General features: G+C 37.4%; 1 protein-coding gene across 1 annotated transcript; it reads right to left on the bottom strand.

The window, feature by feature from the left end:
- Positions 1-894: 894 nt before the first annotated feature.
- YES1 (YES proto-oncogene 1, Src family tyrosine kinase) lies at positions 895-15,524 on the bottom strand. Its single transcript, XM_009070186.1, has 11 exons — positions 15,255-15,524; positions 11,013-11,112; positions 9,846-9,944; positions 6,720-6,823; positions 6,369-6,518; positions 6,007-6,162; positions 5,546-5,725; positions 3,184-3,260; positions 2,678-2,831; positions 1,996-2,127; positions 895-1,199 (listed from the first exon to the last, which is right to left on the bottom strand). Exons 1-11 carry the CDS (start codon positions 15,517-15,519, stop codon positions 991-993), a joined length of 1,626 nt encoding a protein of 541 aa, XP_009068434.1. The 5' UTR covers positions 15,520-15,524; the 3' UTR covers positions 895-990.
- Positions 15,525-16,637: the final 1,113 nt, after the last annotated feature.

The raw sequence follows: 16,637 nt of genomic DNA, 5'->3' as shown, positions 1-16,637 counted from the left end.
ATAAGCCACTTACAACAGTACCAAACCTGTCTCTGAAAAAGGATAAAATGTGGCCATTTACCAGCTTCACTCTTGCTTTCCTGGTGAGCTTTGTTCAGGTAGTCTTCCCATACAAAAGCTCGCTGTTGGATTGGAGCTTAAAAGATTAAAGGCTTTTACCCCCTGATTGTATTACATAGCTTCAAGTTCAAATATCATCATACTTTATCAACACAATTTTATAAAATATTACCTCATTTTCTAGTTACCTTCATTATTCTTAATTAGCTATGCAGAAAGAAAAAAGAAAAATCTCTCATGCTACTTTCCAGTTATAATAATACAAGTATTAACACAGTGCATTATGCTCTCTAATTTCACTATTGAGGTCTACCATTTAGATCAAGTTTCTCATTCACTGTTCCAATTTGTCTTTTAACCTGCCTACCCTAATTAAGTCCATGGAAGAGGAAGCTCAAAGATCAAGACTATATATCCAATACAGTTGTACCATCCTTGTTTTTTGAGGGGGTAGGGGGCACACACATGTCATTTTAAACACAGGGAGTTCTACAGAACTGGAATAGAATTGCTTGGTCCCACAAAGTTCTTCTGTTTTAAAAATGCCTTATCCCAAGATCACTAATTCCAGACAATTCCTTCTTTAGTAGAACGATTAGCAAATATCAGGAATATAAGGGATTTGAAACATTGGTTTTTCTGCTATTGTTCACACCAACACTCATTTTTCTGCCCTGTATTTTGAATAAGCTTCCTTTGGACCCCGAAAATAAGTTGGGAAAGAGGAAAAAATAGAAACATGTCATTGGTAAATTAGAGTATAACACTTTAAAAGTGGTTTTGTGCAACTGCATTATGAAATTCCAGTTTGCCATTAAGAGCATGCAAAGTAGCGAAGATTTTCTTTCCTGTGATTCCTTAGAGACTTCAGGAATTCTTTGCAAGTCTTTTACATTTGGCAGATTTGTGCATGTTATATAGACTGTTGGCTTATAAATTGTCTCCAGGCTGGTACTGTGGTTCTGTAGCAGTAAAGTAGTCCTCCAAGAAAGACTGTATATATTCAAATGTTGGTCTCTCATCAGGGTCCTTCTTCCAACACAGTTTCATTAACTCATGGAGAGACTCTGGGCAGCCTTGTGGACAAGGCATCCTATATCCACGTTCCACTTGTTCCAAAACTTCTCGATTCACCATCCCTAAAAGGAAAGCATTGTAGCTCTGAATGACATTATGCAAAGAACAGTTTCCCAAAGTTTTTAAAAAGTCTCTCCAGCTGCAACATATGTGGATCTACCAGAACAGAACATTTAATGAATGTGCTTTATAATGAAATGTAATTTTTACATTTTGCATTAAATACATTTTCTGAAAATTATTTCAGTACACTGGTAATTCCTCAATACCTGGTCCTTCTTCTGTGTGCATTTGCTTTCTCATTTGTATACCTTCCCCACTGCCTTGGGCCTGTTCTCTCAAAAAAGAGCCTCCAGCACAAATACCTTCTGCCTGCCTTAGGTTCCATTCAAGGACCAGTTAATTTGAAGTCAGACCAAGAAAAAGGCATTATAGATACGCCTAACAGAACTGCTTTACAAATTCCAATCACAGTGAAATATCTGTCAAGATACGTTTAGTTTCAAAAACTGGTCTAGCAGGTTCTCTACTGATGCTCACTGTACTCTGGGAAAATGTCGAAAGTAGAAATTTCAGGAACAGACAGACAGGAAAAACAGAAGGATACCCACAAATCTGAAACAAACTATCAGTCACATTTACAAATGCTATCATCTTAAAACACTTTAAAATACATATAACAGTTAATCTGTACATAAAACCAAGTAGCTTTGTGAACAAAGGAGCCAGTGAGGCATGAGTAAGTTTTTGTCTGCTTGTCAACTGTAGGCTCTGAATGAAGACACAAAGTACAAAAGGTGACTTCAGAATCACAGAACACAACAAAGAAAAGAAAAGTCTATAAAATTTTCCTGTTACCTGGATATGGCACTCTCCCCTTGGTTACCAGTTCTGTCAGTAAAATTCCAAATGACCACACATCTGACTTGATTGTAAACCGACCATACAATGCTGCTTCTGGAGCAGTCCATTTAATTGGAAATTTAGCTCCTACAAACAGTGGAAAGACAGACACTCAATTTTCCCCTGCTTATGCAGAATTTGTTTACACTTCAAACTATTTTAAAAAGAATACTGCACTCAAAACATTTGTACATTTTGATTTATTGAGAAAATTCGAGGTGGTTTAGTATTTTAATATTTCTCAAACTAGGGCAGCAACTACTGGCTACAATTTCTGGAAGCACTGAAGACACCTGAAATTCTTAATCAAATATGTTTCAAAAAGTGTGATGATATTCAAAACCCGACGAGCAACCTCTCTGAAATCTCACTTCTCTTCAAACTGTAGCAAGTTTTACCCCCAAAAAATATGAACACTTTTTGAGGAAATAAACTGCCAGATAATTTTGAACAACAAAAAGTTTACTAGGATTGCACTTAGGCAAGGGGGTCACGTAAACATAGCTGTGAAAGCACACGTAGAGGCAGATCTTCACTCATGAAGACAGAACAAACAGACACGTTCTGCTAAATGTAATAGTTCTAAACAATTTGAAGGTAGCTAGTCTTATTTATTCAGTAAATCAAGTGGCCTTACCTTGTCTTGCAGTGTACTCATTGTCCTCTATTAACCTTGCTAAACCAAAGTCTGCTATTTTACACACGAGATTGTCTCCTACAAGAATGTTAGCTGCCCGGAGATCCCTGTGAATGTAGTTCATTCTTTCAATGTAAGCCATGCCATCAGCAATCTTAAAAAGAAAGTGTTATTAAAGGTTATTTTTCATTACTATATACGTTTCTCCCAAGCACAAAGCTGCAGCCCTTTATTTTAGCTCAATTTCCATTATGTAAATATAGGAAGCACAGCATAGCAAGTGTTTGTGCCAGCACTGATTAGAGTGTGTCTGGCTACACAGTCTCTGCTAATTGCAAACTAGACTGTTTCTTTTCTGACAAATTACAAGCCTACAACAGAAGGTGAAGGACAGAGCAGCATACAACAGCCAGAGCATTCAATATTTATGTTATATTTATATTATTTGATATCTGATATCTCTTCTCTAAGCACAAAATACTGTTTTCTTGGTTTATACAATGTACCTGAGCAGCCATGTCGACCAGCTGTGGGAGTTTTAAGTATTTCCCTTCTCCTTCTTTAAGGAAGTCTAGCAAGCTGCCTGTAAAAGATGATGCATTTCGGGGAAAAAAAAGAAAAAAACAAACAAAATGAAAACGTTAACTTGACCTGTAAACATGAATCAGATTTTTCCCTAGACATTATAATTTACATACTCATTTCCCAAAATCCATCATTTACTAGAATACACAACTCAGTGCTTGTAGCTACCTAACATTGTCCTGATGACTAGTTAGTGCAAGTTTTATCCACGTATTTTGGAACCCATTTCAATAATCCAGACAACTGAACACTAATAAACCAGACTGCTGCTTGATGATGATATGGCAATACATAAGATTTTTTCCCAATGTTGCTGGTATCAATGCTCTTCCTAGCTGGGCTTTCTTCCACAGTGAGATTTATAATAAAAGAATAAAAAACTACCCCTTCAATTCTTCTGCAAACTCCAGTTATACACTAGAGAAAATATTCCGAAATTGTTGCTTTTATTTTGTCGCTTTTTCACTCTTTCAGGGGAAAACAGAAGTATCTTCCATTATTTACAATATATTATGTTCTCCCATTTATATAATGCAATTGTGCCCAGAACATTACAACATGAGCAGTATCTAGAATCAGTTCCAAGGATCTGTGCTTCTTTTCAGACAGCAATCTTTATATGTGGGGTTAAGCTTTGTCTCTGACTTAGCTTGCCCTACAGGTGGTACAATACCATGAAGTATATGAACATAGTATTTTTCTTAAGAAACCAGTGAAGATTAATAACTAATCAGCCTCATCACATTCAAAATTACAACAACAAAAGTAAAAGTGTGGTGATGGTGGGGGAAAAAGCCACTCAACTCCCTATCTTGCAGTGGATTCACAGCTGTAGCTGTGAATTAGATTCCTCCAATGTGGTTTTAGTCAGTTGCTGTATTTTTGCATTGAAAGAAAAGATGTGGCAGGCCAGGCCCACACTGCCACTGCTGTTTGCTGCGTGTGTTTGCACAGACTTTTCCTGATCTTGCTTTATGAACTAAAAGGACTGAGGAGAAGCAACGATTTCACAGTGATTTCTAGCAACCTGTCCACACTGGAAAAACAATTGGGTACTGTGCAGTCCTTACCCACCTCTTTTCCTCCTAAAAGGAGGAATAAAAATAAATTGCTATACTAGCTTAAGTATGAGCCACCAAAGAAGTTCAATGCATTTTTTTGTAAAATGTGCAAAGTTTCTCAAATGAAAACAGTGAACAGAAACTTCAATGGCATTTTGAATCTGTAATTTAGACAAAGCTGCAACTGTTTTTCCAGGTCTTTACTTCTGATTTTGCAAGGTAACCAGTTCTGGTTTTTAACTTTGCTTTTCATTAGACAGTTATAAATATATTTGATTTCCTGACTGCCTTGCTGCAACGTGATTTCTGAACAATGAAAACAGCTTCTGCATTGCACCTTTAAGGTCTGACAGAGAGACTGGTATTATTTAGGAACAATGACAACAGCACAGAAGGAACTTACTAGAATCCTTTTCCAACCTATACAACACTTAAATAACCCCAGCCAAAGGGCAAAAAAACAAAACCACACATTTGTGGCACAGTACTGAACACAACTAGGCACTCCCTTGGAATTTAACATTGCTTCTGTATGTTACCAGGATAGTAAAATTTCTCTGTGAACAGAAATCTGCATTTTTAAAAAAAAATTGAATAATTGACTTGAAAATCTGCTGCTTCTTAACACTAATATGCTTATGATGTTTATTTCTACATTCAGCCTCAGCCTAAATCTCTAAATCTCTGTTTCAGCAGCAGGGGGAGGGGAAAATGATATAGAGCAAGGGAAGAAGGATGGAAGACTGAGAACAAGGAGATAAAGGAGGGAGTCTGGAAAAAAAAGCCCCTCAACCTTTTTAACATTTATTATTACACTGCTGGAAAAGAAACACTAAAAAAGACTAAAGCCCCATGGATTCTGTTGTGAGCATGACCTGCCTACAGGCAAGCACAGTCTCATAATGATATTCCCAGCTATACCATACAATTTAAATGTGATGGGCAGTACACACTAAAAAATGAGGAGAAATCTCCCTGCCCCCCAATCTTGTACTTGGAAGATTAACAAGGGTGACACAGATGTGCAAAGAAAAATCATGCTTCCACCCACAATCTAAATCAGAACTGCTTCAAGTAGGTCAAGCGTTGCTCATTTCAATTTAATCAAAATTAACACATACTCCACTCAGCTTAAACCTAACATTAATTAAACATTTGATTCATTGTTGAGATCTTAAATAATCTTTCAAATGTAGTATCTTGTAACTATTCTGTCACACACCTTTTGTCATGAATTCAGTGACGATGTAGATTGGTTCCTCAGAAACAACTGCATACAGTGGAACAAGCTTGTCGTGTCGCAATTTCTTCATGATCTGAGCCTCTTGCAGGAAAGCTTCTGGCATCATTGTACCAGGTTTCAGTGTTTTGATCGCTACTTTTGTGGTTCCATTCCATGTTCCTAGAGAAACAAATCAGGTTTTATGCTCCACTACAATACTGAAGAGACTTTCTGCCAAAACTGGGTGTTTTTTTTTTTGCTTTTGTTCCCTTAGCTAACAGAATAATTGCAAACTAGAACAATATTGAGTATTAGCTTTACCTTTACATGCTGATCATAACTGGTATTTTTCCTCTTCGTTTCTTTACAATACTATCTTTCCAGATCCTGATATTGATTTACTTAAAATACCACTAAAATATTCACGGGAACAACTGAAAGGTGTCACATTAAGCTCTTACCCATCCATACTTCACCGAAACATCCTTGGCCCAACTTAACTTCCAGCCTCAAAGATTCTCTAGGAATCTCCCAGGCATCTTTTGCTAGTCCCTGTGTTTGTGGTTTCACAGTGGGACATACGGTTGTTAGCTTATGACACAGCCCATCGGCATGTTCTGCAAAACAGAAATAATAAGCTTCACAGTTAAGACTGTAACAAAAGTAACATCTTAATGCTGATAAACTGAACTACTCCATATGTTGTTTGTTGAAATCAAAAGGAAATTTTACAGTTGTGAATTTAAAAAATAAGCCATGGATGCAGTGCTTCTTCCTCACAATAGGCACAAGGTAGCATCAGGACACTGGAACTTGGGCTTACCTCTGTAGTGTTTCACCAACTTCTGTAGAGATTCAAATTGTGCTCTGGTTGTGATATAGTATCCACCATTGTCAAGTTTTCTGATTTTGTAGTGTTTCACATTATCACCTCTGACCTCATCCCAGTCACGTATGGAAAGGGAATAAGCACCTAGGAAACAAGTCACACTTGGTTCCTCACCAAAAATTAAAAAACCATATTTAACACATCTCCCCAGCTGTCATTATACATATACATGTGTGCACATGCATATGGATCATGTGATAAGCATAAAAATGTTCATTATGTCCACCTGGGTGGTGGGGGAGAGGGGAACAGGAGAGAGATGCACAGACACTATACTTTACCTACCTTTAGTGGTTTCACTCTCTCTTACTAAGAAAATACCACGCTGGTTCCCAGGGTTTAAAAGTAGCCTTTCTGCATCTTTCCTGCCCATCTTACCAAAATACCACCTAGAAAATTTTAAAGGAAACATGTAAGTAAAAGCTTCCTATCTATGCTTTGGTACTCATATAAACATACAATTTAGAAATCTCAAGCATTGACTGGACTACTAATATCTCAAAGCAGTTCCTGGACTACTAATATCCCAAATCAGATATAGATCAACAATCCCTATAATCAAAAGATTAAGATGACCTATTTCTATATGACTCTCATTTCTGTTGTTTGCAGAATACATGTAAAGAGACCTGTATCTGCAAATACTATGGCTTTCTGGTGTTTTAACAATGGACATAACTGTATTTAACACTGAAAGTAACACCCTCCTCCAGCTAAGTTTACAGGTCAAGCTGTATCAGATGACACATTTTAGTAGCACACTCAAAATACTGCAGCAGCTGAAACTACCTTCTCTAAGGAGAGTTGGCTTTATGTTAGAAAACAGTGTTTAATGCAAAGTGGTTGTGCATAAATATCATTGGATCACAGGTTCATTCAGGCTGGAAGGGGCTCCTGGGATGTCTCTGGTCCAATCTCCTGCTGCAAGCAGGGTCAGCAGTAAGATCAGACCTGGTTGCTCAGGGTGTTGTCCACTTCAGACGTGAAAACATCGAAGATAGACTGCCAAGCTGGGTAACCTGTACCCCTTCCTGACTGACTTCAGGATAAAAAGGTTTCTTGTATCTAGCTGGAACCTCTCCTGTTTCAATTTTTGTTGCTTCCCGTCCTTCTCTCTTTGTAGAGGGAGCACTTTTTTCTGCTGATAATTTAGAAATAACCCCATGGTAGGTATCATTTACTTCTCTATGAGTAACACTCCATTTTGTTGAATTATCTTGATACCAAAAAGCATGCCATGTTTTAAAACACCTGCATTTTTTTTCTTGCCTTAAGTTCTTTCATAAAAAGAATTTCTTCTTCTATACTCCCACAGTGTGCTTATCCTGATCAACAGCCTGCACACAGCAGTGTCCTGAGCCAGTGAAAATTTTACGGTCCATTTTCATATGGGTGCCCAGACTTTGAATAACACTTATTTCTAACTACATTTTATTTTGATTATGTGCCTCAGAAGTCACAAAGTGATGCAAAGTGTAAATTTAAAACATTTTTATTTGTCACCATCTTAGCATCAAGAAAATTTGGCTTCATAGGTGACAGGAAAAATACTACTAAAAACTGCTACAAAAGAATGGCTTTGTGGGTGAAATATTTTCTCAGGGGAAGATGTAGATAAGGAAGGATCACTTTGTTGGCCTGTGAACAGAATGGCCTGTGCAATCACTTGAGAATTTAAAACTTATTCTTACATTTTATTGTATTTGCAGTGTGACTGTTTAAGTAGACGTGCAAAGTAAAAAAAGGATATGAAAGTGCACATGCTTGATACAATTTGGATGTAACCTATAATCTTACTGAAGTAAACTTGAACCCCAGTTAATTACTTCACATGAAAATGCCTCTTCCCCAGACTTCTACAACAATTTACAAACAATATTGTAAAATGCTATTTTATTTCACTACCTATAAAATAACACTAGTGTTTAATTGTTCTTTTGATGACCAAAAACCATTTATATTATGGTGTCATTCAAAAGGCACACGAATAATATGTAGATCTTGTCACAAGCAGTTTATATATAAATGCCTTCAGGCTTAGAAAAGTCCACTTGAAGAAAATCTTCCCAACTTGGGGATCTGTATTGCTTTTGTGCTTGCAACTCCAAGTGCAGTCAAAATACAAGCCTATAAATGCTACATATGCTATAAATGCTATACATATGTAAATGCTATAAATGCACACAAAAGTGCAGGGCTGACCAACTCTAAAGCAAATGAACTGCATTCCAAATGCTGAGGTGATCGTTAATAAAATAATTAGTTTTAAAAAGCTTCCTCATTTATCACGCTTCACTCTTCATGTCTAGTCATCACATAAACCTATGCCAAACTCCACCACCCTGCTTTGACAAGTCTTTAGGAGCCACACTATACTTGCAAAGGGCTATCCCTTTCCATTTTACCACCACTGCACTTGTAAGGACAATATGCTTTTATTGCATAGTTTTTTTCAAATTACCAAAAAATAAAGATAATAATTTTAAACCCAGCAGAAACCCAAGGGTGTAAAATAACAGTGCATCTTTGATGCAATCATTTTTCAACAGCAAAGAGCCAAGTAAAAGCAGCAGTAACATGCTAAATTCTCAGCTTGAGATTCAGGAAACATCTTGAAAATCAGGCACTTTTCCCAGAAGTGCAGCAGCAAACAGAGAAGTGCACAGATCATGTAACAGGGACCTGCTTATTGGCTGTACCTTGCCTGTATATTGAAGCAAGAGCTGAGAAACTTTATATTTCTAGTACAACAAATACCATCCCTTAGAACAAGCATAACCTGAAACTGTACTCCATCTCACAGTCACTTCATGTGATTCTGTAAGAGCTCTGGGATCTTTGCTTGTAAATAAATGTAAGACGTCCTGGCGCACAAAACAATATAGTTTTCCAAACAGCAGTCCTTAGCACACCCAACAATTCTGTCACCAAAAAAGTTATTACAGATTAATAGATTAGCAATAACTGTGAACACAAATGACTTTTTAGAATTTAAGACTTAGGTGACACCAAGGATATAGCTGATCTTGAATCAGGATTTGGCAACCAAAAATAAGGATTAAAACCTAGAGTTGATGGTGTGTGAACTATTTAACTAAAACCCAACCATCTTCACTTCATATGATACACAATGTGTGTCCTCCAATTCTTATCATTATTGCATGCTCCCATCCTTTTTCCTTTAGCCTTATGTACAGTAAGCAGGCACAAGACATCTGCATGAGTGCCCACCTCATGTCTAGTAACAATTATACCTTTTGACATAATCCAAATAGCCACACTGTAATTAGTAGTATTCTCCTACTTTACCCTTAAATGTTACATATACACCGAATTAAGGAATAGTATCACTACAGGGTACAAAGCATAGAATGGATAATAAGAGCAGATTGACAGGATACAATGTCTTACTCTTCTGCTTGAATGGAGTCTGCAGGAGCTACGTAATTGCTTGGGATGTAGCCTGTTTTTCCCGTAGCAATGGATCTTGCTTCCCACCAGTCTCCTTCCCTGCAACAGAAAAACCCATCAGTTACCTCTTCCACATATAACCAATATGTAACTCCCTAGCACCTGTAAGATACTCACATATGAAAGGCAGGTAAATTTATGTAACATGTTATTTCAATTATGAAGGCATCGAAAATAGTATGTGCTGCACCTACACACATCTGTTCTAAGCAACATGAATGCCTCTTAGTGCAACTTCATATTTTAAAATTTGGGGCTTTGTTTGTTTGCTTCTAAAACGCAAACCCAAAATGTTTTATGGTTGAGATAAGCAAATAAATTTTCTGGTTCTCTAGTCTTCATTGACCTCTCCAGATCATTCTGCCTGTATGCTGACAGTGAGCGATGATGGAAGCAGAGGTCAGCCAATAAAATTAAGAGAACTGGACAAATGAAACTGCTACATGTATGAATTAGAACAATTACTGCAGCAAAAAACTGAGTGTAAGGAAATCTCCAAGGTGGACAAATTATTTCCTCTTCATTAGACTTTCAGAAATCAGACTGTAATACAGTAATGCTGCTGCAACTGCACTAGAACATTAAACTACCCATAAACTATCTGCACATAGATTTACTGTGGAGGCCAGCTAGACAATTCCATGGCAAGGTGTCCCTGTCTATAGGCTGTGCACTTGCCTCTGGCATTTACAGAGCAGTGCTGTCAGCTGCACCCACCTCTCATGAGATTTGGAATCTTGTCAGAGAGTATCTGCAAGGTGCACAGCCTGGGATAGTATGTGTCTCTACCTCTGCTGCCCCAAAAGGGGTAGCTGTGCCTTACTGAGGCAGGGAGCAGAAGGATGTCACACAACTAACTGAAGCTTGGGGCTGACCCTGTCACTACATTTCTACATCTGCATGCAAACCCTGGTCTTAGCCCAAAAGGTTATTGTCTTAGCAGTATAATTATTTTAAGCCCATGGTTGTTGAATATTGCATGCATTCAAGGAAAAAAAAAAAAAATCAATCTACACGTCACTGAAATAGAATACACAGATTTCAAGAAGAGTTGAGGACCTAATTATTCCCAACAACCAAGCGAAGTCTGTAAATGAGAACACTTACGTGTTATTTATTATCTGGAACCGTTCACCTTTCTTAAATGAAAGGTCATCTGTAGTTCTAGCTTCATAATCATATAAGGCCACAAATACAGTAACACCACCTTAGGAAGAAGAAAAAAATCCCGTATGATATAGCAGTAATGTTGCAACACTTGATTTGAGGAGCTGTCCATGAAATAACTCATAAATTTTGACTTGCAAGAACTCAACACTCTGAGTCACATCTTATTTTGAAAGCCGTATCAATAATCAGCTCATTTCTTAAGACAGAGCAGTGCCTATAAACAGACATCCTATAAATATGCTCCTACACCACAAAAGGCCACTAAATACAACACTGGAACTACATAAATAATTAGAGCACTTATATACAGAAACCCGCATGACGCATCAGCAGTAAAAAACCCCCTAGTTTCTTCATTAGGCTTGCTACTTGTAAAGAAATGCAATTCTAGATGATTTTACAATACCACAATAGTGAACCGTCAGCCACTAATTTTTACAAAAGTAGTTTCCTGTTGAATTTAGCTATAACAGATGTGTTCCCAACCTTCTGAGGTTACATGTCAAGATCCACTCAAGGAACTGAACCAGAAATAAACATAATCCATTAGGGACAAAGACATTTCTCTGCTTTAGGACTAATGATTTTTAAAATTCCATCAAGCCTCCCCACCACTGAAGCAGACCCTTGCTGAGGATGATCTATTAGTGCATTACTCTGCACTGAGAGCAAGGAACAAGATAGGTCACAGGAGGAGCAGCTGCACTCCACTATCCCTAAGGAATTTGCTTCCCCATCCCACTTGTTGAACATGTCCCACAAACAGAACAGATGTAAGAGAGATGGGTGTTAGGAAGGCTCCTACATTTACTGGTAGGAAACCTTTTTCTACACTTCAAAGAACTTATCTATAAAACTGGGCTAAAAGAGAAAGAGGAAAAGGAGAACAGGCTATTTGAGAGGCACAAGCTACTAGCAAAGATAAGGAACTATGTACCATAACTAGGAGAAAGTTAAAATAGAAAATTGCAGATGGATAGTTCAGAAAGACTTTTTAAGCTCTAGAAATGCTATTTCACAGTCTAAGGAACATTTAGGAAGCCCAATGATAGTCCAAACAATAACTTATTTTAAAATGCATAATACTACAGTTCTAATATGCACATATATACAAGGATATACATGGAAGTCCACCAACAGAAACATGTTGTATCTAATTTTAGATCTTACAATTAATGTGACAGTGATCAGAAAGGAAGAATACATAATGCAAGGGGATATAGTCTGTATCTAATATTCTTTTGCAATGTACACTTTCTGATGTAAGAGCTCCTAATCACTTGAGTATTTTCATTTGATTTGGAGTCTTCCTGTGATTACAGTCTCTCAGCAGGCCTCAGCTGGAAATGAATTTACAGTTCCTCTAGGAAAAACAGAACAAAATCCCCACAGGAGGTTAGAGTAATTGAGGGAGTTTTTTTTAAAAGTGTGATTTATGAACTGAAAATGAATTAAAATATTCCATGAAAGCCAACAGCTTCTAATTTAAGTTAAAAATCAACAGGTTTTTTCCTACATTACTACATTAACTGCATTATTTTGCTGACACAAACTACTATATGGAGCAAGAAAATTGTAGGTATACACACCATATTCACATAAACAGAAAGCTAATGCTATGGAAATAAACAATCTCCAGAGCGTTCCTCAGCAGATGAAAAAAAAAAATCAATATCCTCAAGTCACAACATCAAAGAAGTTTTTAACTACATATAAAGAAACTGGGAGACTCCAAAAACCTCAAAACACTTCAGCGACCATAAACCCTCTTTTTATTCTCACTTACAAGTGTTTCATAGAAAGAATAAAATACTGAAGGAGAACACCATCAGCACAGAATGTTTTAAACAATGGTACTGTCAAATGATTTTTGAAGTCCCTTGCACCTGTTTTCTTTGTGAATCACTGCTAGGTGATCTAGTTTAGCTGTTTAAGCTACCTGTGGTGATAACACTTCCCTTAAAGTCTGACCTTTCATGACTGGTTTTGGAGAGGTGGCTTTACTTTCTTGTTCAGCATGAGAATTACAGAGCACTAGTACTTACACAGCTTCATGGAAGGCAAGAACAGCAATCCATTTTTTCTGTTTTGATTTTCAGCAATATTCTATGAATTCAAGGTATCTGATGACTGAGAATGTATAATACAGGAACAGTGTGACTAACTCAGATTTCTTCTCCTTTTCTGCTCTAGAGGAATAAAAGATGGCTCAACTCTTTTCAGCCTCACAACAGGCCACGATGACAACCGTATCATCCTCTCCTCACACATCACTGATCAGCTGGATAAGTACTACTGACACTTACATCCTGTTTGACAAGCCCATCTATTCTCCTCTCTTGAGAAGCAAAAGGCCACAGAATGCGAATCCAGTGTTTTATTTGCCACAAATACAAAAAAGCTCATGGCCAGATGAAAGTTTTCATCTTATTCACTTACAAAATTCATCTGAAAATCAGTACTGAATGGACCAAATAAATTCTGGTGCAATTTTATTTATTTATTAATTTTAGCAGTGTGTTTGTTTGTGGATGGGCAGGTTTTACAGAACAAGAAGGAATAATTACATATGCAGTATCATTTTACCTAATTGCAAAACGATGGGAGCGTTCGCACAGATCAGCCTGCCTGCTGATAACTGATTTCACACTGATGAGATATTAGACTCTATTTTCAAGAGAAATCTCTCTTGTTGATTCTGGTTCAAGACATAACATGCTTAACTACCAGCAGGAACAGGAACAGACGACAGAACATCCACTCTGGTCTCTGCAGCAAAGGCTTTGTGGTACCTGGCAGGGGATTATAATCCCTGATGTCTGGAAATGCCCAGGAGTGCCTGCATGTACTGCTGGAGATTCCCATGAGAACAAAAAAACAGATCTACTAAGAAGAAATACACTGAGTTTCTTGGAGGAGATGAAGCACAATAAGCTTTCCTCAGCAGAGCTAATGAACATAAAGAAATGCTGCCCTTAATTCATTTCTACATATGTTCGTCCAAAACAGAGATTCAGAGCTGACTCGTAAATTTTGAGACATGGTAGATGCTCATTTTAATTATTTGGTTTTTAATGAATTCCCAAGCAAAGGAATATGAGATGATCATTGCCTGACAATTCATATTTGGTTTCCTGAATTGCTTAGTGTCAAGGTCAGAATGGGTTTTCATGTAACTCCAATTTCTTGTGTTTAAAAGATTTTAAATGCCACTGTAATGAAGTATACATTTAAGCACTGTTATTGTGTCAACATTAGAGGTTTGTGGCACAACTAGAAATAGACTAATAAGGAATTATTTACTGTTTTCAAAGTGTCTGTTCAAAGCTTCTAGAATAAATAACTCTTCCTTTCTTGGTGCTCTCTCTCAAAAAGAAATTACAGCTTCATCTCAAAAATATCTATCAAAACTATGAAATTAGCCATATGCACAGAATTAGTATTTTTGTAATAAAGTTTTAAGATTTTGACATAAATGTAGGTTTATAACTCAAATGTGCATGTTGCTTTAAAATGCTGTAATTTCTGTATCTCAGCCAAGGTCTCTGTGCCTTGTAAATTCTGTTTTTGTATTTTCAACTTTTTGGTTTTAATATGATCACCAACAATGAGAATTCTGTTCTTTTGTTTCACACATATTGTTCATATAGGAAAGTACACAGAATATACTGCATATCCTGTTTAGCTTTACAAATGAATCGTTTCAATGTTGTACTGATGTAACTTACAGCTAATAATAACTTTCAAGTCTGAAACCCAGTTTGAAGTATCAATTTCCTGAATCTGAGGTGTTTTTCATTTTGCACATTTCTCCAAGTTCAAAGCCATTATCCCACATGCATCTCTTGAACGGCTTAGAACTTCTAACGCAGTTTTATCAACTATTCCCATTACTGTGTTTAATAAGTCTTAAATTTCTCTGTGCTGTAATCCTAATCACCCCACAAAACCAAAAGCCTATACACTCAACCCTCAAACCACAGTCACTAGTGAATATGGGCTGAAATTGTTACCTGAGCAGTGAAGATAATGAAGATCAGAAATCTCTAAATGGCAATTTATTTTACATTTGCAATTTATTTTTGTGTGGCGAGATGTCACAGAGGTATTTTTGACTATGGCTGTCAAGCTGCTATAATAAATAATAATAATAGCAGCATCATTTTATGTAACACTCACCTGTTAGAGTACTAGGATATGGACTTGGCACAGCTGAAAATGAAGATGATGCTCCTCCGAAGGGTGTCATCCCTGAAGGCCCTCCAAAAGGAGTCATGGAATGACTATTAAAATTAACTGCTGATCCCTTTATTGACGGTGACTGTGTTGCTTGGCTGGAGTCTGATCCATAATGACTGACATGGGAAATAACAGGTTCTGGAGCATTATCAGTTCTGTATTTCATGGCTGGACCTTTATCTTCTTTGCTTTTAATGCACCCCATGGTTGGTTCTGTGAGAAAGAGGAAAAAAAAGGAAAGAGTTAATCTCCATGTTCTGTCTTTTGACAGTGAACACAGAAGACTCCCACAAAGTTATCAAAAATGCTAGTTTATTACTGTTAAACAAGACCAACACAACTACAAAACAATTACCAGCAGTTGCTGCCACATGCAGAGCATAAACTCTGATGAAAAATTGCTCTGGAAAAAAATCTAAGCCACTACCAGACTAGAGAAGCCCTGATTATTTTCCCTTACAACATCACACTCTAACAGCATGTTTGGATTATTCTTCATCCCAGTTCCTTGGTGGACTGTAAATGGCAGCAAAGAAAAAAATGGGGGAAAACCAAAAAAGATGGAATAAGGCAACAAACAAGGAAAATACATTGCAGACATCTATAGCAGGGTGGAAGGCAAAACTGATGTGACAGTTACTTATATGAATCAAATCCAAAGCAATTATATAAAGAAAATGAGTGGGGGATTCCTGCTTTCTTTTTCAAGTACCTGTGCAAAGAAGTCCTGACCACCTGGTGGCTTTAAAACCAACATCTTTCAAGATGTAGAGAAGTTTTCACCTGCTGCCCTCCCCCCAAATACATCTCACAAATAAACCTGGGATATTCACAGCCACAGGATAGGGTTAAGCTCTAGAGTGTAACTAGAATTAGAAAAAAAAATATCGAAGAGCAATTACAACATCCACGGTGGTTTAGAAACTGAACTGTGCCTGGACAGGTGACAATTTATAGCCCTGACGGCCCAGGATTGCCACCACCTCCCACTACAGGCAGGCTGTGCCAGAGCTGTTTGCTAAGGGGATACCTATTACCTGCTGATGGAGGGAATCCAAGAGGAGACCTGTCACCAGCAATTAACATGACTGAGCCCTAAGAAGTCACCACCTGCCATTTATCAGGTGGTGACAACTGATAGCAGGCATCTTCTGGCTTATCCCAGCTAGGGGACAAATCAGGAAGAAAACAGGAGTGTCTGCTAGATGTAGCACTAGTCTGGCATTAAAATTCCTGTATTCTTCATGGGGAGTCAAAAATTAACTTTAACTTCAAAAGCAGAAACCTCCACAAAAATAGGAAATCAACTGCTCCACATTCTCT

The sequence above is a fragment of the Acanthisitta chloris genome, unplaced genomic scaffold, assembly GCF_000695815.1.
Source record: "Acanthisitta chloris isolate BGI_N310 unplaced genomic scaffold, ASM69581v1 scaffold21672, whole genome shotgun sequence".
NCBI classification, from domain to species: domain Eukaryota; kingdom Metazoa; phylum Chordata; class Aves; order Passeriformes; family Acanthisittidae; genus Acanthisitta; species Acanthisitta chloris.
The sequence above is the reverse complement of the archived record's forward strand: the minus strand, read 5'-3'. Positions and strand labels throughout refer to the sequence as shown.